General features: G+C 50.6%; 4 protein-coding genes across 4 annotated transcripts; 3 read left to right on the top strand and 1 right to left on the bottom strand.

The window, feature by feature from the left end:
* Positions 1–209: 209 nt before the first annotated feature.
* N7457_005818 (AMP-dependent synthetase/ligase) lies at positions 210–16765 on the bottom strand (the record flags this gene model as incomplete). The annotated part of the gene is made up of 4 exons (XM_057176862.1): positions 210–1908; positions 1985–2993; positions 3059–16110; positions 16173–16765. 4 exons carry the CDS (start codon positions 16763–16765, stop codon positions 210–212), a joined length of 16353 nt encoding a protein of 5450 aa, XP_057031164.1.
* Positions 16766–17260: 495 nt separating this feature from the next.
* On the top strand, positions 17261–18438 carry N7457_005817 (Oxoglutarate/iron-dependent dioxygenase; the record flags this gene model as incomplete). Its single annotated transcript, XM_057176861.1, has 4 exons — positions 17261–17419; positions 17481–17642; positions 17723–18050; positions 18119–18438. The coding sequence occupies 4 exons, from the start codon at positions 17261–17263 to the stop codon at positions 18436–18438; spliced, it is 969 nt and encodes a 322-aa protein (XP_057031163.1).
* Positions 18439–18972: 534 nt separating this feature from the next.
* N7457_005816 (Oxoglutarate/iron-dependent dioxygenase) lies at positions 18973–20132 on the top strand (the record flags this gene model as incomplete). Its single annotated transcript, XM_057176860.1, has 5 exons — positions 18973–19201; positions 19257–19438; positions 19490–19611; positions 19671–19899; positions 19971–20132. 5 exons carry the CDS (start codon positions 18973–18975, stop codon positions 20130–20132), a joined length of 924 nt encoding a protein of 307 aa, XP_057031162.1.
* Positions 20133–20237: 105 nt separating this feature from the next.
* On the top strand, positions 20238–20725 carry N7457_005815 (Cytochrome P450; the record flags this gene model as incomplete). The annotated part of the gene is made up of 2 exons (XM_057176859.1): positions 20238–20675; positions 20714–20725. 2 exons carry the CDS (start codon positions 20238–20240, stop codon positions 20723–20725), a joined length of 450 nt encoding a protein of 149 aa, XP_057031161.1.
* Between the last annotated feature and the right edge of the window lie 593 nt (positions 20726–21318).

Here is a 21318-nt window from a genome sequence, read left to right as displayed (position 1 = left end):
TTCAGTACCCCCAAGGCAGGTTTAGAGCCCTGCTGCATAAAGGCGACTGTCCGGAAGATGTGCAGGGTAAATAAATCCAGGAGCGTAGCGGACCGCGGCAGACTAAGAGTCAATCGAATACAGTATTTGAAATAAAAAACAATGAAATTGTGTAACAAAAATATATATCTGTGTAGGATTTGCACAAATCACAAATCACAAATCACGAATCACGCATTAACCAACACAGTCTCCAGGCCTTGAATGAATCGCTGAACTTCCTCCTCAGTGATCAGCTGACGATTGCCCTCAAACTCGAGATCTAGCTCTTCACCCCGTGGGGTAGCATATATTTCCGGTCTGTTTCGTGGCTGCAGATCTGACTCGTAAAACGAGATCCGGCTTTTCGCACCGAGGAAAGTGAAGCTACGATCATCCTCCTGCTGGAAAGATGTTCGCCAGCCAAAGTCCCTTGCCTCTTCAGGCCAGTCGGTACAATTCCGGATAATTTCCTCCATACCGGCGGACTCGTACCGAGAATCTTCAATGAACTGATGCTGGAGTTGCGAAGCAATGCCCGAAAGGGTAGCATGAGGATCAATTTGAACGCTAATTGGGACCTCAGTCATAGTTGGACCAACCGTATTTTGAAGACTGCTGGGTAGCATCGATCGACCGGTGACGAGACGACCAAAGGCAACGTGCGCTTGTTGGTACTGGCGGGACAATACCATGGCACAGGCGGCATGGAACAAACTGGCGGGTAACAACCCCTCAGCTAGTTGGGCCTTCGGCATTGGGATTGTCGCTCTCACTGTTAGCCGGTCTGAGGTAGAGAAATCTTGATTCGAGTAATCTTTCCTACCCCAGGCGGGATTTGGAGTATCTTTGAGTCGTGAGGTCCAGTAGGTAAAGGCGTCTGTCTTCTTGTCCGCCCTGTACGTGGCATACTGGGCGAAGTCTAGTTGAACAGGGAGAGTATCGCCAGAGTAGATCGAAAAGAGAGTGCGAAGAACTGAGTCCCAACTGAAGCCATCGAACTGGGCGTGTGAGATCCTGAAGATAAGTCGATGTTGACTTGAAGGGCTCCGTACTGCCATAAATCGAATGAAGGAGGAACCGAACGTCCTGATCCTCTTCCGATCCAGCTCACAGATAGAATCGGTGAAGGCGGTGATATCATCGTCTTGGCTTGCCTGGAAGTTGTCATATGGAGGATTTAAATCCTTCAACAGGACCTGCCAGAACCGATCATGCGTTTTGACGAAGACTGTACGAAGGATCTCGTAATGATTGACCAACTTCCGGCAGGACTGTTCCAACCGCATGAAGTCGACATTGGCTGGAAGATCGAAAATCCAATGCGGCAATCGGCTGGGCGGGTCTTGGAACGCATCCAAAATGGCACATATTTGGAAGTCGGTGCAAGGAAGAACATCAACAACAGTTCCAGCCCCTGGATCGAGGATCGGATCGACGTATCGAGCGAGGAAGACAGCTGGATCATCCTCGAGCAAAGCGAAGGGTGTATACACTGGTAAAGATTCCTCAACAGTACTTTCCTGCACCAAGAGCGCAAGTTGCGAGAGCCTTGGTGCGCTGAAGATGTCCGCGACTGTGAGTGAGAGCTTTTCATTCCGTGCAGCAGCTACCAGCCTCATGGCAGCGATGGATTCTCCACCAATTCTGAGGAAGTTGCTGTCGGCGTTAATGCTATTGGCATCCATTCCTAGCACTGTTGACCACAGATTTTGCAGTTTCCGTTCTATGGTGGTAGTGGGTGCGCGATGCTTTGTGCCATAGGACTGCAGTTTAGCCAAATTCTCCAAAGTCTGTTTGGACCCAAACTCCCGTAAAGTTCGTCTATCTGTCTTGTCCGTGGTTGTCATTGGAATCTTTTTGATGGGGATGTAGGAACCGGGAATCATGCTAGAAAGAAAACATGGTCAACACAAAGGTTCTCATATGGGCCGGGAAAAGGGGGTTGGCATCGGGTTATACATACTACTGTGGGACACAGTTAGAAAGTCTGTCATCCAAGCCCTCGATTAAACTGGACAGTTCCGATATCGTGTCTTCCTCGGATCGCTCTCCATCACAAGAAGGTAGGGCGAAGAAGACGGCCAGAATCGGACTGCTGTTACTGGGGGTAATGATCTCCGCTGCAAGACTATCACATAAATTATGACGGCGTAGGTTAGCTCGAACATGGTATTCCACCTCGGCCAGCTCAATTCGTTGGCCTCGCAGTTTGACCATGCCGTCCTTGCGACCGAGGAAGTCCAATGTACCGTCCGAGTTGTATCGAAGGAGGTCACCCGTCTTGTATAGGATAGCCTGACGACCGGGAAGGTTTGGTGCACCTTGTAACAGCCAAGTAGGGTTGTGAATATACGCGGCGGCAGTCTTTTCAGAATCATTGAAATACCCGCGACTAACTGTGGGACCTTCAATCAGAAGTTCCCCGACAGCTCCAATAGGCGCGAGGCGATCGGGACAGCCTGGTTGGACTAGCCAAGTCCGGGCTCCGTAGGAATATCCCACATGATTCTGGGGCCCATCAGGCCGGAGAAGTGTGAAAGTAAGGGCCTGTGCGCACTCTGCAGGACCGTAGATTCCAATGATAGCCTCAGCCTGTGTCCATCGAGCAATCTCAGTGTTGGGAATGGGTTCGCCTCCCATAGCCAATGTCTTGAGTCCAGGAATGCTCGATGGATCCAAAGATCGCACCACCGAGGGTGTGAAATAAGAATAGTTGCAATCCATACGGTTGAAAGCCCCAGCAATGTCATTTCGACGCTCCATCTCGTCGGGAATACAAAGGCAGCCACCGCGAATTAACGTTTGGAGGGTATTAGACCATGATACATCAAAGCTGTAAGAGACAAAATCAAACACGCGCGTGGAGGGTTGAATCCGCAGCATATCTGCCTGGTGTGTCGCAGCGGATGCGAAATTTTGGTGAGTGGTTACGACTCCTTTAGGTGTTCCCGTGGACCCGCTGGTGAAAACCACTGATAAATCTAGTTAGCAAAGAGAGGGAATTGCGGTGACAGAAAAAGATCGATGAGAAACGCACCGTATAGCACATTGGATGGTTCAACCGTAGGAAGAGACTGAAGAGGAGTACCTTCGGCCACCAAGTCGATGTGATCTTGATCAACTATCATGGGTGTAGCATCGGACAACCGACTGACCAGCGCGGCATTTTTGGTTGATGTTAGAACAACCCGAGGATTGACCTGTTTGACAATGGATTGCAGGCGAGATTCTGGTTGCGTAGAATCTATTGAAAGACAAGCAGCTCCTGACTTCATCACTCCCAGAGCTGAGACGGGATGCCACATCGATTTCTCGAAGCAAATGGGAACAACGACTCCAGGTCCTACGCCACAGGATAACAGGTGCCAAGCCAACCGCGTGGAAAGTTCGTCCAACTCAGCGTAAGTCAAATTACCATTCCAGGCGCATATGGCTGGTTGATCTGCATATTTCTGGGCAGTTGTAGTGATTAAGTCATGGACACACGTAGAAATAGCTTGTGGAACAGATGCATTCCATTCCCAAAGCTCCACTAGATCGGAGTTACTGAGAGTTTGGATGCCTTCGACAGTTTGAGTCGTGGCCGTGCAGACTTGACGCAAGACATGCTCGAACTGGGCAGCGACTCGTTCCATCTGCTTGATATCAACTACCCTAGAGTCGAAGCTGAATTCAAGCTGGAGCCCATTGTTGTCAGTGAGTTGACAGATAATCATGATAGCGTTCGGATTGGAGTCATCCAAGTCGTGAGTTGCAGAGATTAGTTCCCTGGGATGCGCATAGGGGCCATCCCGTTGATTATCAGACTGGGCTTGAGTTGCAGGCTGAACGACAAGAAGGGTGTTGAATCTGCTCCCACGATCAGTGTTTGTATCAATCCGTCGAATTGCGAGGAGCTCAGTCTGTTCGTAAGAAATCATGTCAATGGACTGCTGTTGGATCTTGGCGAGGAGACTGTCGACCGATTCCTGGAAGTCAAGCTTGACTCGGATGGGAACGGCATTGATGAGAGGTGCAATCATGCGATCCAGACCTAGGAGAGGAGCCTGTCGCCCCGTAACCATGGCACCGAAAACCACATCATCCGAGTCCATGTAGCGCGCGGAAAGGATGGCCCAGGATGCACGGATGACTGTAATTGTAAACATGTTAGCAAAATTGGGGGTGAATGAATTATCGGGGTTTCCGAAGTGGCAGGGTGGGAACATACTTGTTGAGGGAGTGACATCGCGCTGAGGCCACGAGAATGCCTCCAAATTCCGACGCACTGTGCTATCTGCCTTGGGCTGATGATCCTCATGAGGTAACGAGGGGAATGGAATTGCCTCGAAATCTGCAAGTTCACGGCTCCAGAAGCTCTTCGCCTCCTCTGAATCAACCTCCATTACGTGCTTGATGAAAGCCTGGAATGATGCTACTGGGAGATGATCGTCAACAACGCCATCATAGGCCTTGGAAACCTCATCTACGAGGAGGTTCAGCGAGTAGCCATCGTATATCGCGTGATGCTGGGTCAACAGACAATAGCGCTCGTTATCGCTTTCGTTTTCCACAATTGCAAGGCGAGTTAATGGGGTGGCCAGACCCATTGGCCTGGTTTGATATTTCGCAAGATACTGCTGCAGGGGTTGAGTGGGGTCCCATGGCAGTGGTTCATCCACCACACCTTGAACGAGGCCCTCTGTACGACTGTCCACAATCCGTGTGCGGAGGATAGGGGCGGACTTCCGGCTCACGGTTTCCCATGCATTGATAAACCGTGCCTCGTCAATATCGTCTCTGAGTCTGATCAAGAGCCGCGCAACATAGGAGTTGGCACGTTTAGCTGTCATGGAAAGGAGTGACTTTTGCACGCCAGTACATGGGAATATGTCTTCAATTTGGTTCACTTGGATGTCGCATTGGCTCGCGAAATCACCTAGGGTGGCGTCTCGCTGCGTTGGGTATTTGAATAGGGAGAAGGTATCAACCCTTTCCATTCCACTGACATCCGTGGAAATCAAGGTAGACATCGACTCTGCCATCTCCGACAATTGAGGTCTTGTAAGAATATTCTGAACTGACAACCCTAGACCTTGGGCGCGAGCCAACGACGCCAACCGCATCGCCGAAATAGAATCGCCGCCGAGACGAACGAAGCTGCTTCCGACCCCAATCATCTCGGCGGGGACGCCTAGAACTTCGACCCATAAAGCCTGTAGGTGGCACTGCGAGGGTGTGCTAGGGGCTATTGTAGTTGCAGGAACATCATTACGGGCCAGCTGCTCAAGTGTCAAACTAGAGCCAATCTCACGCAGCTTTCGTCGATCTGTCTTGCCATTCGCAGTGATGGGCATAGGTGAGGTTGCAACATAGGTTGCGGGCACCATGTAGGATGGGACCCGGTTCGGCAACTCAGCTTCGAGATAGGACAAGATGGCGGCCAATTGTCTTGGCTCACATTCGATGAAGACCGCGAGCATTGGTCTACCAGTGGATGTTGGGTTTATGACCTCTGCAATCGTGCTCGGTGTGGTTCCTGGTGATGAATGCTCGATGAGGCACTGGTTGACATGGTGCTGTACATCTGCAAGTTCAATCCTTTGGCCTCGTAGTTTGACCTGTGTGTCCTTGCGACCGACATATGACAGATTTCCCGTGAGTGGATCATATCTCACCAGGTCACCGGTCTTATACATCCGACCACGCCGTCCCGAAACTGTGCCATCAGGGGAGCCTTGGCTCAACCAGGAAGGATCCTCGATAAAAGCAGCAGCTGTCTTTTCCTCATTTTGGAAGTAACCTTGGCCCACTAATGGTCCTTCAAGATACAGCTCCCCCACAGTTCCAAGAGGAGCTAGTTTGTCTTGGTCTGCTGGGTCTACTACCCATGTGACAAGACCTACGCCCTTTCCATTGGAATGTATCGGATCGACCGTGTTCTTCGGAATTTGATAACAAAGGGCACAGGCAGAACACTCGGCGGGACCATATGCGTCAAACACATTCACATGTGATGGCCAACGAGATAGATCTTCTGGCAAGACGGCCTCGCCTCCTAGAAAGAGATAGCGCAGCGTGGGTGTCCGTTTCGGGTCTATCCACCGCGCAGTGGAGGGAGTTAAGAAAACGTGCGTAGTTCCAAACCGGCGAACGCTCTCGGTCAGGTCATTCTTGCGTTCTTCTTCACTGGGAATGCATAGTGTGCCTCCAGAGAACCAAACATGAAACATGGACCAGTACACTGCATCGAAGGAGTAAGAGGAGAAATCATATATACGCGTTGTCGGATCCATTTCGAACATGGATCGTTGGTGCACAACTGCACTTGTAAACTGTTGGTGCTGTATCAGACAGCCTTTGGGGGTTCCAGTGCTACCGCTTGTAAAGACTGTGAACAGAAGGTCATTCGGAGAAACTGATGGCAAAGCTGGACTGTCAGTTGTTCCATCCACTGCACAAACTTCAAAGAAGGCAGATCCTTTCCCGAAGACTACTGGATCGTTCACCCACCGGCAACAACGTTGTTGCTGGGAGATTGACGACAAGATGACAGTAGGTTTTACCTGTTGCACTATATCATCAAGACGGGAATCTGGCAATGATGGATCGAGGAGGAGTGTTGCACCACCGGCCTTGACAACGCCAAGGATAGCGAGCATGGCATACATGCTCTTCTCAAAGCAAAGCGGCACAATCATGTTGCTTTTCACCCCCATTCGAACCAGCTGATTTGCAACCCCGGTAGACAGCCTGTCTAACTCGGCATATGTTAAACTACCGTCCCACGCCGAAATTGCCGTTGCATCAGGCTGTTGTTCTGCAACTTCCTTGATCAAGTCATGCATGCATCGATCTATGGTGTTCGGTACTTTTGCGTTCCAGGACCATATGTCGTTAAGATGAGATTCTGGCATCATATTGACATTGCCAAGCGTGATGTGAGATAGAGTCTGTGTACACACGGCGCGAAGAGCCTGCTCTAGGTGTGCTTTCATGGTATGAATGGTATCTGGTTGAACAATCGCAGAGTCGTAGCAGAACTCGACCTTCAACCGACTTGGTTCCATGTTGCACACCACCGACAACGCATAAGAACTGAAGCTATGATATCTAGCAGCCTCCTCTCTTTCGACTGACTGGGGAACGAACAGACCAGTATCATTCATAGCCTGTTCGGGCGGCTGGATCACTAGCAAGGTCTGGAAACGACTTGCCTCCTCCGCCTCGCTACTAACCTGCCGGATGTTCGACAAGCCTGTCTGCTCATGAGGAATCATATCTCGCTCTTGGTCCTGGATAGATTGGAGGAACTGCAAGATAGTGGCATCGTTCTTTAAATGGACACGCACAGGAACCGTGGCAATGGTTGGTCCAGCAATCCTCTCCGTGCCTTGAATGGGCGCTTTGCGGCCCATGACAACTGTTCCAAAAACTATGTCGGATGACATTGCGTATTGGCCACATACCAGACTGAATGCCGCACGGATGGCAGTAGACGGAGTGAAGCCATCATTTCGCCATTTGATATGATCAATGACAACAGTTTCAGTAGAATCTGTGCGAGGCTGGTAACTCGAGGAGGAAAGCAATGGAAACTGTGAAGCTTCGCAGCCCGCAAATTGCGCCTTCCAGTACTCGGACGCAGCCTTTTCATCCCGATCGCAAATGTACTTCACGAAAGACTGGAATGGACACAGTCGAAGAGGACTTTCCCCATTGTAAAGACTCTTCAGCGTGTCTATGATCATCGCTGAAGTTGGCCCATCATAAATGGAATGATGCATCGTCAGTGCGAAATACCATTGCACTGCACCAGGGGCACTGGCTGTTTCGCGGTGTGTCTTAGAGGAAAACAGCCCACAGCGCATGAGGGGTGTTCCCAAGCCCATGGGAAGCTCGCGATCACGGTTTAGGTATTCCTCCACGCTACTAGCACTACTCCAGGTTACTGGCTCTTTGATCACGACCTGAACAAATCCTTCTCCGGGAATATCGACGATCCTCGTGCGTAGGATAGGAACGATGTGAGCCAGTTCCTCCCACGCGTGTTTGAAGCGATCCACATCCGTTGATGAATCCAGCTCCTGTACATTTTGACCGGTGTAATCCCCGTGAGATTTAGCTGTCAAAGCTAACAGACCTGTCTGCAGGGAGGTGCAAGGGAACAAATCCTCGACGTCCGCAGTGTTGACGCCACACGCGGATGCCGCATTGTGGCGGGAGAGCTGTGGGTCCCCGCGCGGATCCAAAAGTGCGAACGGCTCGATGCTGTCGTCTGGCGCATCTTCGAGGTTCTGCAGCAACCTCGCCATCTCCTCTAAAATGGGAGACTCCATCACTTTCGCAACTGTGAGCAACAAGCCGTGTTGACGCGCAGTGCCTACCAAACGCATGGCATCAATGGAATTGCCAACTTGCAAGAAACTGTCGGTAGCCGAAATTGTTTCAATCTCGGATCCCAGAGTGAGCGACCATAAACGGGCGAGTGTAATTTCCGCAGTTGTGGTAGGTGCCCGTCCTGTAAATCCCTGACTTGAGGGATTACAGGCCGCAGCAATCTCGTGCAGCCGCTTTCGATCACGCTTCCTGTTGACAGTTAAAGGAACGCTTGGGATTCCGATATACCAGGATGGCACTGCATAGCGCGGAAGTACCTTCTGCAGTTTTTGGTTTAGCCCGTTGGTCAAGGTATCGATATCCTCTTGGGTGACGATGAATCCCACGAGTATCACTCCGTCTCCGCCTGGAGGCGTGATAGTGTCAACTATCACCTCGGTTTGCTCGCCGGGCTGGTCGAGATATTGTTGAATATGTGTCTCAACCTCTTTAGGAACCACGAGCTGTCCCCGAACTTTCATCTGAGCATCTTTCCGCCCGATGAACACAAGGAAACCGTCGGCATCATATCGGGCCAAGTCACCTGTACGATAAACGTACCCCTCTCTTCCAGGGTGATCAGGTTCGTGTCCCTGAGATAGGAATCTAGGATTGTGGTAGAAGTGCTTGTCTGTCAAAGTCGGATTACGGACATAGCGACTGGCCAGTGCAGGTCCCTGGGCCACAATCTCGCCAATCGCGCCATATGGAACGAGCCTCTGGCGGTTGTGAGGATCTACAAGCCAGCAGCGGCAGGTGTCGATCCGTCCGATCACGCTGCTGAACCAGCTTGGTTCATTGGCAGGATAAATTGTAACTGGGGGAAATTCTGCGGGCCCGTACCAATTGCGGATGCCACAGTGCCCTTTCCATCTGTCCACGTCACCCTGCAAGACGTTCTCGCCGCCCATTACGACAGTCAACAGCCCTGGTACATCTTGCGGTCGCAATATCCGGGCAGTGGACGGCGTGATAATGGTCCAGGTTGCACTGAAATGATTAATCGCGGATGCTATGCTATCGAGACGCTGGGCTTCGGATGGGATGCAGAGACAGGCCCTGTGAGTTAGTGCCATGATGGTTTCCAGAGTAGCGTTATCGAAATCATAAGATGAGAATTGGAACATGCGTGACTGAGACGTTACCGACAAACGCACGGCTGGCTCCTCTGCATTTGCGGCTAGAGCTCGGTGGCTCCACAGAACGTGCTTTGGCTCGCCCGTACTGCCGGAGGAGGTCAGAACTGCTGCCGAGTCCTCCATTTGGAGGACTGGTAGTGGTGTCGAGATTTCGACTGCCGGGATGTCCAAGATTTCTTCCATGGTCATACAGCGAGCGTACTTTGAGACTGTCTCCACGCGCTGAGGTGAGGCCAGAGCGACTTGTACCTCAAGATGCTGGAAAGTACGACTCATTCTCTGCTCCGGCATATCGGCTGATTGTAGCAGAGTCATTCCACCGGCCTTCCACACCGCAAGCTGGGCTATCGGCATGAATCTCGATTTCACAAAGCATAAAGGCACGACAGACCCTTTGGTGACTCCCAAATGTAGGATTAGCTTGTGGGCGACGGCGGTGGAGATTTGATCTAACTCCCCATATGTCCACTGGCCATCCCATGCATCGACAGCCAATCTATCTGGCTCACTTATGGCACAAAGAGTGATTTTATCATGTACAAGCATGGTTGGATGTGGAGGTAATTCCGCATTTTGTGTCCAGAATCGCTCCAGATCCAGTCCACTTGCTGTCTGGATTGTTTCCAGTTTCATCCTGTCGGGGGACTTTGTGCACAATTGATGAATGACCGTCTCCAGCTGTGAGACCATGTCCTTGATCTGCCGCTTATCAGTAATCGTTGGATCGAAGCTCATTTGGATGTTGACTCCTGAGCTGGTAAGCTGGCAGATGACCATTAGAGCATAGACATTGAATGGATCGATCCCCATGGTGCTCAGATTGGCGGCAAAGCTACGTGCTTTGAACAACAAGCTATCTTCATTGAGGCCCTTGCCATAGTTCATTGGCTGAACTACGAGCAAAGTCTGGAACAATCCGCCATTGGGGTCCCCATAAGCTCGTTGAATGTTAGGCAAGCCGTATTGTTCGTAGGACATGATATCCAGCCCTTGCCTCTGAAGGTCCTGGAGGAACGTTTCAACTGTGTGCTCCCAATTGATCGACACAGCCACTGGAACTGTCGCAATAGTTGGTCCCACACAATTTTCCATGCCAGCTACATTTGCCTGTCGACCACTCACTGTTACCCCGAAAATGACATCGGTGGAGGCCACATACTGCGATGAAAGGATTGCCCATGCTGCACGGAGGATTGTGGATGGAGTTGCACCCTTCGAGGGCCAACTCACTGTCATAGTATGCTCCACAAATCCACTGGCTTCAGGTTTGTACGCAGGAGATGGGAGGGCAGGGAATGGACGGAACTCAGCACGAGTGAGCTGGGCCTTCCAGAAATCATCGGCTTTCTGTGTGCTTATCTGGGTCAAGTGGCGAATGAAATGCTCAACTCCAGTGATTGCTCTTCCAGGATTATTACTATATTGTGCCTCCAGCTCTTCGAGGATCATGGGGAGTGAGCTGCCGTCGTACAAGCAATGGTGAATGGTGAAGATAAAAGTGCGATCAATTATGGCCGCACGGCAGAGCTGGCTCCCTAGGGCCATCGGCTCCTTCTCATCCTGAAGCAGGTACTGTTCGATATCTTCGCCAGATCTCCAAAGAGTATCCTTCAGGACGACCTGCACAAGCCCCTTCCCGGGAAGATCAACAATTCGGGTTCGCATGATAGCCATTTTATCAACCGTCCTTCTCCAGGCCTGCTTGAGCCGATGTGGGTCGATCTCGTTTTGAAGTGGAAGCACACTACGAGATACATATTGTCCTTGTCTTCTGGCGCCCAAAGCCAGCAGTCCCTCCTGAAGGGCCGTACAGGGGTAGACATCAAGAATTTGATCTTCCGAGACCGAACAGATTCGAGCGGCGTAGGATCGACAGTACGCTTCGTCGACCCCTGTGGGTAAAAGTGAGAATGCTGGAATATTCTGTATATCCTTGTTACTTTCAACCTTCACCATTCTTTCGACCATAGTCTCTAACTCGGGGGTTTCAAACACATCAGCAACCGTGAGAGAGAAACCCTGGTTACGGGCAATTCCCACCAGGCGCATCGCACTGATGGAATCGCCTCCCAAGCGAAGAAAATGATCGGTCGCATTGATGATGTCGGCGTCAACCCCCAACACGTGGCCCCATATTTGCTGTAATTGCTTTTCACTGTCTGTGGTCACCTTTCTGACTTGTTTTCGGGCAGGCTGCATCTCTGCCAAACGCTCGACTGTGAGCGAACTTCCAATCTCTCGCAATCGTCGCCTGTCTGTCTTTCCAGTCGGGCCGATAGGCAGTTCACTGAGTGGAATATAAACCCTCGGAATCATATAAGATGGGAGAATGCCCGCGAGGTGATTCTCGAGAGCATCGACCGGCCATGACGATTGAATATATGTTTGGGGATCTTCGCGATCAGCGGCAGCGGTAGGACTCACAAAGAGGACCAGAGTTTCGCTCTCAGAACCAGACGGCGAAAGGATCTCCGCGACCAACATTGCATCCAAGAAACCCATCAAAAAGCCCTGAATACACCGCTCTATCTCCCCTAGGTCAATCCGTTGGCCTCGGATTTTTCGCTGAGAATCTTGGCTGCGGCCGAGGTATATGATGTTACCACCCGAGTCATAAGTGACGAGATCACCGGTACGATAAACCGGCCCTGGTCGACCAGGGGTCTTCCAGTGACCGGCCTGTAACCACAACGGTGAGGCGAAACTTTGTTTGTTCAATGCCGAGGCATTGGCTCCAGTATAGCGAGCCAGCATCGAGCCCTCCATACACAGCTCGGCCACTGCTCCTACTGGGGCGAGTAGGTTGGGATTTTTTGGATCAACCAGCCACGCCAAACCGGCGCGACCCTTTCCAATCATTCCTGGGTGCCAACTGGTACGGTCTACAATACATGAAGTTGCAACTGAGGCCTCTGCTGGCCCATACCAGTTGTGCACAGTCTTCCGTGAGTCTAGCCAACGATGAGCAGTCTTTCGTTCTAGTTTTTCGCCCGCAAATACAACCGTTTGCAGGGATGGCAAATCATTAGGGCACAAAGTCTCTGCGACAGATGGCGTCAAACACATCCAGTTCGCATCGTGGCCGTTGATTGCCTCCATCAGTCTATTCCTTCTATCCGTCTCTGATGGGATGCACAGGCAACCTCCAACGGACAAGGTGGCCAAGGCCTCAACGGTGCTGACATCAAAGTCATACCCCGCAAACTGGAACACTCGGCTGTCATTGTGTAAGCCAAAGGCCACAGTCGCAGCATGGATGTTGCTTGATAATGTGCTGTGGTTCCATGCGATGGCCTTCGGTGTCCCTGTAGATCCTGATGTAAAAAGAAGAAGAGCAGGGTCACCAGGAAGGTGCCGGTATGGCGTGGACTTAATAACGTCCTCGGATAAGTTCCTGTCCGGCTTGATGAGGTCTGCGACACTGAGTACAGGGATCAGTTCGTCGAAAGGAGATGACTCGCATGATGTCGATGTGATAGCCAAGTGTGGCTGCAAGCTCTCAACTACCTGCATCGCACGTGTTTTGGAAACTGGCACAGACATTGGCAAAACAATCGCCCCGACTTTGAGTGCTGCAAGCATTACCACTGCCTGCCAAGCGGATTTCTCAAATGCCAAAACAACGATTGAGCCATCGGTTACTCCTGCGCCGAATAGGCGATCAGCCAGGGAGATGGACCAACCATGCACCTGTTCCGCGGTGAACTGCTGGTCCCATGCAGATATCATAACTGATCGTGGTTTCATAACAATTTGCCGATCAATGATGTCGGTGACAGCCTCGAATGCAAGTTCCGGCTGCACGACGTTCCAATTCCAGATGTCGGCGAGATCCTCCTTGGTGACAGCACTGATGTCGGAAACTTTCATAAGACTGCTCTCCTCTGAGCATAGTTGTCGTAACAGATGCTCGAATTGGATTGACATCCGCTGCACCTGCTCTGTTTTCATCGCGCCGGAATCGAAGTTGATCTTCAATTCGACCCCGGACTCGTGCAACTGGCAGATCATCATCATCGGATAGGGGTTATGCATGCCCACCGTGTCTGATTCTCCGTCCTTACCTACAACTTGGAGACTTCCAAGTTCATCGGAGCTGCTAACAACGCTTCTCGCCCTGTTAAACAGCGCATCCGGATCGTTGCTCCTCTCCGGCTGAGCCGGCTGCACCACCAGTAGAAGTTGGAAAAGATTTGTCTCATCCACCAATCCAGCGATCTCCTGCAAACCAAGCTGCTCATGCTCTGTTGCTTCCACCGCTTGTCTCTGGAGCTGTTCGAGCAAGCTCTGAACCGTTTCATTCCAGTCAAATTTGGCACGGACAGGGATAGTTGCGATCGTCGGCCCAGCAATTCGTTCGATTCCAGGAACGGTAGCCTGTCGCCCACTGATCGTGGCACCATACCTGATATCATTGGAGTTGGTGTAAGATGCCAGCAGCAATGCCAACGCAGCGCGGACGACGGATGATGGTGTAGTACCAGTGCGCGCCCATGGCATACCAGAGATGTTGTGGTTGAAATCAAGTTTCCTCCCGGGCTGGTGAGCTGGAAAGGGGAAGGTCTTGGTCTCCGAGCCTCCGTCCAAGTATTGCTTCCAGTAGAGAGATGCATTTTCCTTATTGATCTCTGTTGTGTATTTCACGAATTCCCGGAAGGGCAAAAGGGGCAAGGCAGCCGGCTTGTCGTGGTACTCAGCTTCCACAGCATCCAAAATCAACTTAGTGGACCAGCCATCGAAGATTGAATGATGCATTTCCATGATCAAACAGAGAGAGTCCCCAGTAATGAGACCCACCCGGCATAGTGAAACTCCCAATCCCATGGTTACGGAGTCTTGAATGAACTCATCGATACTCGTATATCGATTCAATGTGCTGGGGGAATTGACCACAACTTGCATAAGGCCAGCGGTAGCCAGATCAACGACTCGGGTTCGCAGAATTGATGCTTGTTGCAACGTGTTTGTCCACGCCTTTTCAAACTGCGCAAGATCCGTGTGATCAGGAAGCTCAAATAGTGTCCGTGAAACGTTATTCGTTGCCAAATCATCGGATCTATGCTCACTGCGGGCTGTAATCGAAAGCATTCCTTGCTGGAGTGCAGTGGAGGGATATATATCCTCTATCTCGGAAATCTCAATATGGCAGATTTTAGCAGCCTCCTCGCGCAATTTTTGGAGATCTGACACGCCATTCATAAGCGAGAAAGGAGCAGTTTCTTCCGCTTCAAAGGATGAATCATCGACCTTCATAACCAGTGCAAGATCACTTAGCACTGGTGTTTTGAACACATCTGCAACAGTGACAGATAGCCTGCCTTTGCGCGCTGCGGCTGCTAAAAGCATAGCTGCAACTGAGTCTCCTCCTAGCCGGAGGAAACTGTCTGTAGCACTGATTCGACTTGATGGTATGCTCAACACCTGCGCCCATAGCTCACAAAGCTGCTTCTCCATGGGAGTAGATGGGCCACAGAATTCCCGAACGGGTAAAATGTTTGATTGTAGTTGGAGAAGCTGATCCAGAGAATGGCTATCTCCAATCTCTCGCAGTTTTCGTCGGTCGACCTTGCCCGTGCCAGCCACGGGTATTTCATTGACAGGAATGTAGATACCAGGAATCATAAACCCTGGCAATACATCCTCTAGATCGTGTACAAGATTATTCATTGCAATCTTGACTTGCGCGGAGTTCTCATCTTTTGTCTGAACAAAGAGGCCGAGCAATGCGGTCTCACTTCCTTGTGGAAGAACGATGTCGGCGATAATAGTCAGAGCGTCATTCAGACATGCCCGCGCGTGGTGCTCTACATCCCCAATCTCGATCCGCTGGCCTCTGACTTTTAATTGTGAGACATCTTTCCGTCCTAGGAAGACTATACTCCCATCTGGGCGGGTCTTGACCAAGTCACCGGTTTTATAAAGACGGCCATGTCGGCCCGGAATGACAGCGCTCCCAGACAAAAGCCATTCAGGATCATTGATAAATGCTTCTTCTGTCTTTTCGGGGTTTGACAGATACCCTTGGCCCACCATGGGCCCCTCCAGGTATAGCTCTCCAGGGGTACCAGGGGAAACAAGTTGGCTGCTATTGTTGGGGTTCACGATCCAGAGGCAAAATCCGATACCTTTCCCAATGTCCGGCCGATCCTCTCCGCATCGATTCAGCTGCGAGAATGTACACTTCCAAGTGCACTCGGTAGGACCATATGTGTTGAGCAGTCGGACACGCTCAGCCCATTGAGTCACATTCTCCCGATACGGCATTTCTCCGCTCAATAGCACAGTTTCAAGACTGGGTGGGACTGGACTGATAGTTCGCAACACAGTGGGAGTGACATTTATCAAGGTGGCCCCAAAGGCCGTGATAGTGGCTGACAGGTTATTCACCATGTCTTGCTCGTTGGAAATGCATAGACAGGCCCCTGCGCACAGAGTGTGAAGTGCATTACTCCAGGCCACGTCAAAAGAGTAAGGCGCGAAGTCAAAGACGCGTGAGTCTTTGTTGAACCCTAGAGCTTTACCCTGGTGGTGAACAGCACTGCGCACGTTGGCATGACTGATACAAGCTCCTTTTGGTTGGCCAGTAGTTCCACTAAGTAAGTATTGAGGTCAGCGACGAATCTTGGTAGAGGACGGAGGAATTATTTATCTTACGAGGTGAATGAAATATATACTATGTCTGTGGGTGATACCACAGGCAATTCAAATATCTGATCTTTTTCGGTAGTCGTAATTTTGAGCAGGCGGTCGTCGAGTTGTAGAACGGGGGCATCACCCAAGATAGAGGCTCTGTCACGAGTTGTGACAGCACAAACCAGTGCCTGCGGTTGCGCAAGTTGAATGATAGATTGGAGTCTCGCATTTGGATGAGTCGCATCCAGGGCAACTGCTGCGCAGCCTGCTTTGATAATACCCAATTCGGCCACACAAGTCCATTTTGACTTGGGGAATAGAAGCGCCACGGGTGATTTAGGTGGAATGCCCCTTTCACAAAGAGAACGTGCAACATGATTGCTCAGCGTGGACAGTTGAGAATAGGTGAAATTTCCGTCCCATGCGCAGACGGCTAACGCATCTGGTTGTTCTTGTGTGATCTCGGCGATCAAATCATGGACACAACCTGTGATAGATTCGGGCACAATAGCATTGTTTGCCCAGATTTCTTCGAGCTCTTGCGCTGAAGGCGGAGCATCAGGAGTATCAGGAGCATCCAATCGAGCAGTCTCGTTCATTGTGGTAGCATCCATTTCAACGGTTTACCACGATGTATCTCGTTATACTCCGTGTATCTAGTGAGTACAACGGGGTGGTCACCATGCCTTAACATCATTTCTAAGAACGCTCGCTATCGCGTCAGCACCGGCAATGGACTTTCCCCATTGGGATGTGGGGGGAGCCCCATGCACCTAGTCGCACTCCACTCGATAGCGTGCAGTCGGTGCTGCATTTACGTTTATCGCGTGAGACTAATACAGTCAGAAAGGGCAGGTCATATACATGGTTTCACCCATTACAATCATGTAAGATATACCTTAACTGGGACGGGTCAGGACCTGTTCAGCACTACGGTCCACAGACCAGCTCCCGGGACAACGGGTTCACACGGTCATCACATACGACCACCATAGTCTGACATATATCTATCGATCCGCAATGCATTAGCTACATGGAGCATTGCATATTCTACCAGTATCCATACGCATGCAGCAATTTCCACGCTTTCCACAATACTACTATCAACCATGTCCGGCCAACTTGACTTTTCAAGATTCCACAGCAACAACGCTGATGAACGAGACCAGTTCTGTCGTGAACTGATCGCTGGGTTCAGCAAGTCAGGCTGGGTCCGCCTGATCAATCATGATGTGCCTACAGCAAGCATCGATCGCGCATTTGAAATGGTGCGCGTATTTTGTCGATACGAAGTCTGTGATATATTTTTGCTGATTGTGGTCTCTCTAGAGCCATGGCTTCTACAATCTCCCGTTGGAGGACAAGCTGAAGTCGCCTCATCCTCCCACAGCCCATCCGCACCGTGGGTTCAGCCCCGTGGGCATGGAAAACGTATCAACCGTGTCCAATTATCGCTCGTCAGTTGCTCAACCACTACTCAAGGATATGAAGGTACAGAGATAAAATATGCCACACATCCTTTCTCTGCGAATGTTTTTCGAGTGACATACATCTAATCAAAGGATCCTCAGGAGTCTTACGATATTGGATCAGAGCGAGACCCGCTGTACTCCAACATTTGGCCCCCAGCAGGAGTACACGATGGTTTTCAGACAGCCATGACCTCGTTTTTCACCGCCTGTTACAATGCCGAGTTAACCATTTTAGATGCTATCTCCATTGGTCTAGGGCTACCCATTCACTCGCTACGAGACCTACACAAAGCGCAAACCAACGAGCTGCGTCTCACCCACTATCCCGCAGTGGATCGGGCTGATTTTGCCAATGCCACTCGTATCGCGGCACACACAGACTTTGGCACCATCACCCTCCTCTTCCAAGACAATGTTGGAGGTCTAGGTAAGCAATACCACCTTCCAAGAAAGGAATGTTTCATCTTTGCTGGCATTTAGCTAATGAAATCCTAGAGATGGAATCTCCTCCCGGCAGCGGGGTATTCATCCCTGCTGACAGCGCCGGCCCCCACGAGTGTATTGTCAACGTTGGGGATTGCCTCCAAATGTGGACAGGGCTGCATAGTGCTCGCCACCGGGTTCATTTGGTGCAGGGTGAGAACCAGGGAAGTCTGGTTCCTGAAAGATACTCCATTGCGTATTTTGCCAAGCCTGACCGTGCGGCACTACTGCGCCCGCTGCTTGACTCGGTAGTGGGGGAGAGTAAGCCGGTGCAGAAGTTCTTGACAGCGAATGAGTTTCAGCATATGCGCATTGCCGGGACTTACGCATAGCTGCTCACCCGCATGCACGGTCCCCGTCACTTGGTCAGCGATATTCACTTGCTTATGGCTGTGTGGACAAGAAAAAGAATATACGTACGATAGATACGGAGGTAGATTACTTGCAAGCAACAATTATCTTCATTTTGAAACACGCGTAGGAGACGGAGTAGATTGATAACAGTCTCCACCACACTGGGCCAGCCCGTGCAGAATTCTTGGTTCTTTTTGCCGTGCAACAATTGAATTCAAGATCTGAGACATGTCGCAAAAGAAATCTTCATCTTACCAAGCTAATCGACCTGCCTAGGTGCAAGCCCCTCCTACCGGATCCTTTGCCCCGCCTGTTGGCCCCCATGTTCCGGCCTGCCGTCGGAACGCCGAGCCACCCGCGTGGCCCTAATCTGGACAAATGCCGGGATCATAGACCGGCATGACATTTGCTCCGTACAGTCCAAGGATAACACCGGCGGTGGCGCTTTCTCCGCGGGGCATCTGATTGTGCTTTCGAGCCTGATTCCATATCGTTTGCTCCTTACAAACACCATGTTACCAGATGATCTCCGGTTCAACATGAGTTGGCTCGAGATTGTCCCAAGAGCCCTGCTGCTCTGCCTGGCCATTACTATTGGATTTTTCGTGCGACGAGTATATTTCCATCCGTTGTCCGCATTCCCAGGCCCAAAGTTGGTCGCCGCTTCCAGCTTCCAGCACTTTTATGCTGTGTGGAAAGGGCGAGAAAAGAACTGGTACAAAGATCTACATAAAAAATATGGTATGGGGGAGGTCGCAACCCAAAATTATCGTTTCATTTTCTAACTCATGAATAGGCCCGGTCGTTCGCTGCGGTCCGAATCACATAACTTTCAATGATCTGGACTTAATTCCGGTGGTATATCACCGCCAGAGTGACAAGACAGATTATCCCCAAGACTTTACTTGTCCCGGGGCAGCCACGAACAAGGCAAATTATCTTGAGTATGCCGCAGCCAAGCGTAAATTTGGCCAGGCAGTAAGTCGTAATTATTTCTTACTTTTGCGAATGGGTTGCTGATGGATATAGTTCTCGGTGTCCCGCGTCCAATTGTTTGAGGGTTTGGTGGACGAGAATCTGACCAAATTGCTCTCCATTCTTCAGGAGGAAACTAAAGCAGAATCTCCCGTGGACTGGGGTATCTGGGCTAGGTAAGTGCCTATTCTCCGTCCTGGCTAACTGGATCCTGCGGCGAACTGATTTGGATCAGATATCTCGCATTTGATGTGTATGTGCCCATGAGTTTGGGTGAGACCTTTGGGTTCTTAGACCACAAGGGTGATGCACGCAACATCTTGCCGAGCACCTTCCGTATTTTCCGATATTGGACACTGAGTCGATATCGTCCAATTGCCTGGTTGGCTACAAACACATGGTTAGGTCGCCGTCTATTTGTTAGCGGCCGCGAAGATTCCAAAGGAATGGGAATATGGACAGATGTAAGTGCCGATGTCTTGGTTTATTCTATTTTATTTTTCTTCGCGTGTGGAAATACTAACTGGTCGTACAGGAAGTACACAATATCACTCAGAAGCGCATTGAGTCTACTAATACGGAAAGAAAAGCACACATGGAGCTTTCCATGTTGGACCAATGGTTGGCAGTCAAGTCTGCAGCAGGAGAAGGAATTCCCCTAGCGGACATCGAAGACCAGCTAGTTTCAGATGTGTGAGTCGCATAGAGTCAGGGAAAAGGAGATCACCGATACTGATGCTATTCATGAAGTCTTGGCGGTCCATATGCCATTGCCACCGTGCTTGGTTATCTGATCAACACAATGTCGAAGCATCCAGATGCCGTTGAACGCGCCCATCAAGAGATTGATGGAGCTTTCGCTCAAAAGGCGTCTTCCACCGACTCACTGACATACGCAGAATGCTGTGCTCTCCCATTCGTTGATGCGTGTATCCGGGAAGTCATGCGTATCACTGCAACTGCCTCTCCTCGATGGCGCACTTCACCGGACCGGCCACTTCGTATACACGACCGGGATGTGCCTCCGGGAACAGCCGTAGCCACCAGCCCCTTCACTGTCTCCACCCATCCTCAGCTCTACGGTGAGAATTCCGAGGACTTTGTCCCCGCACGCTGGGTTGAGGCGTCTGAGGAGCAATTGCGAGTGTGGAACTCGTATGATTCTCACTGGGGATTCGGATATCGCAAATGTCCTGGACGCCACATTGGCGTTCTTGTCTTATATAAGACATTCGTTACGGTATGTGCCTCCGTCTGATATTTGTTCGCTTTTTCCAGTTCCATGGCTGATTTCCAGATAGATTCTACGCCATTTCGATGTGAAAGAAGGTCCCTCAGGATCTTCTTCTCTAATGATGAAGCCACGCAAAATATAGTCTAACTAAAAGTCTAAAAGTTAAAAGTCTTTGATACCTGGATATTATCCACTGTCAGCACAGATGTTGCAACTTTACCGATAACGATCTTGAAATGCATGACAAGATCGTGGCTAACGCGAGACCGACAACACTCTGGGTTCTATCAAACCTCAAAAAAACGGACTCAGTAGGGAAAACTCACGGGGGATAGTATATATAGCTACGTCCCAAAAGGGGAAACCAGGTTTCCCGCCTATCAGAATAATAAAGATGAGCATTCATTAAATTATGCGCAGTACCACCAGTACGGAACCAGGCTGCAGCGTGAGATACACTAGGTAACTCCAAAGTACACCCTTAAAAAGCGTGCGTCGTTTATTACTAGTGATTCATGCGTGGAAGTGGATTTCTCGCCCCGGGGGCCGAGCTAGGTATCTAGCAGATTTTGACAGGATTTGGACAAATATCTCTCGCCCAGGCCCCTGGGGGCCTATTTTGCGGGTCATACCTACACGTAAGTATGCC

The sequence above is a fragment of the Penicillium paradoxum genome (assembly GCF_028828445.1).
Source record: "Penicillium paradoxum strain IBT 22861 chromosome Unknown utg000005l_segment0_segment0, whole genome shotgun sequence".
Lineage (NCBI taxonomy): Eukaryota > Fungi > Ascomycota > Eurotiomycetes > Eurotiales > Aspergillaceae > Penicillium > Penicillium paradoxum.
This window is presented reverse-complemented; position numbering and strand designations above follow the sequence as displayed.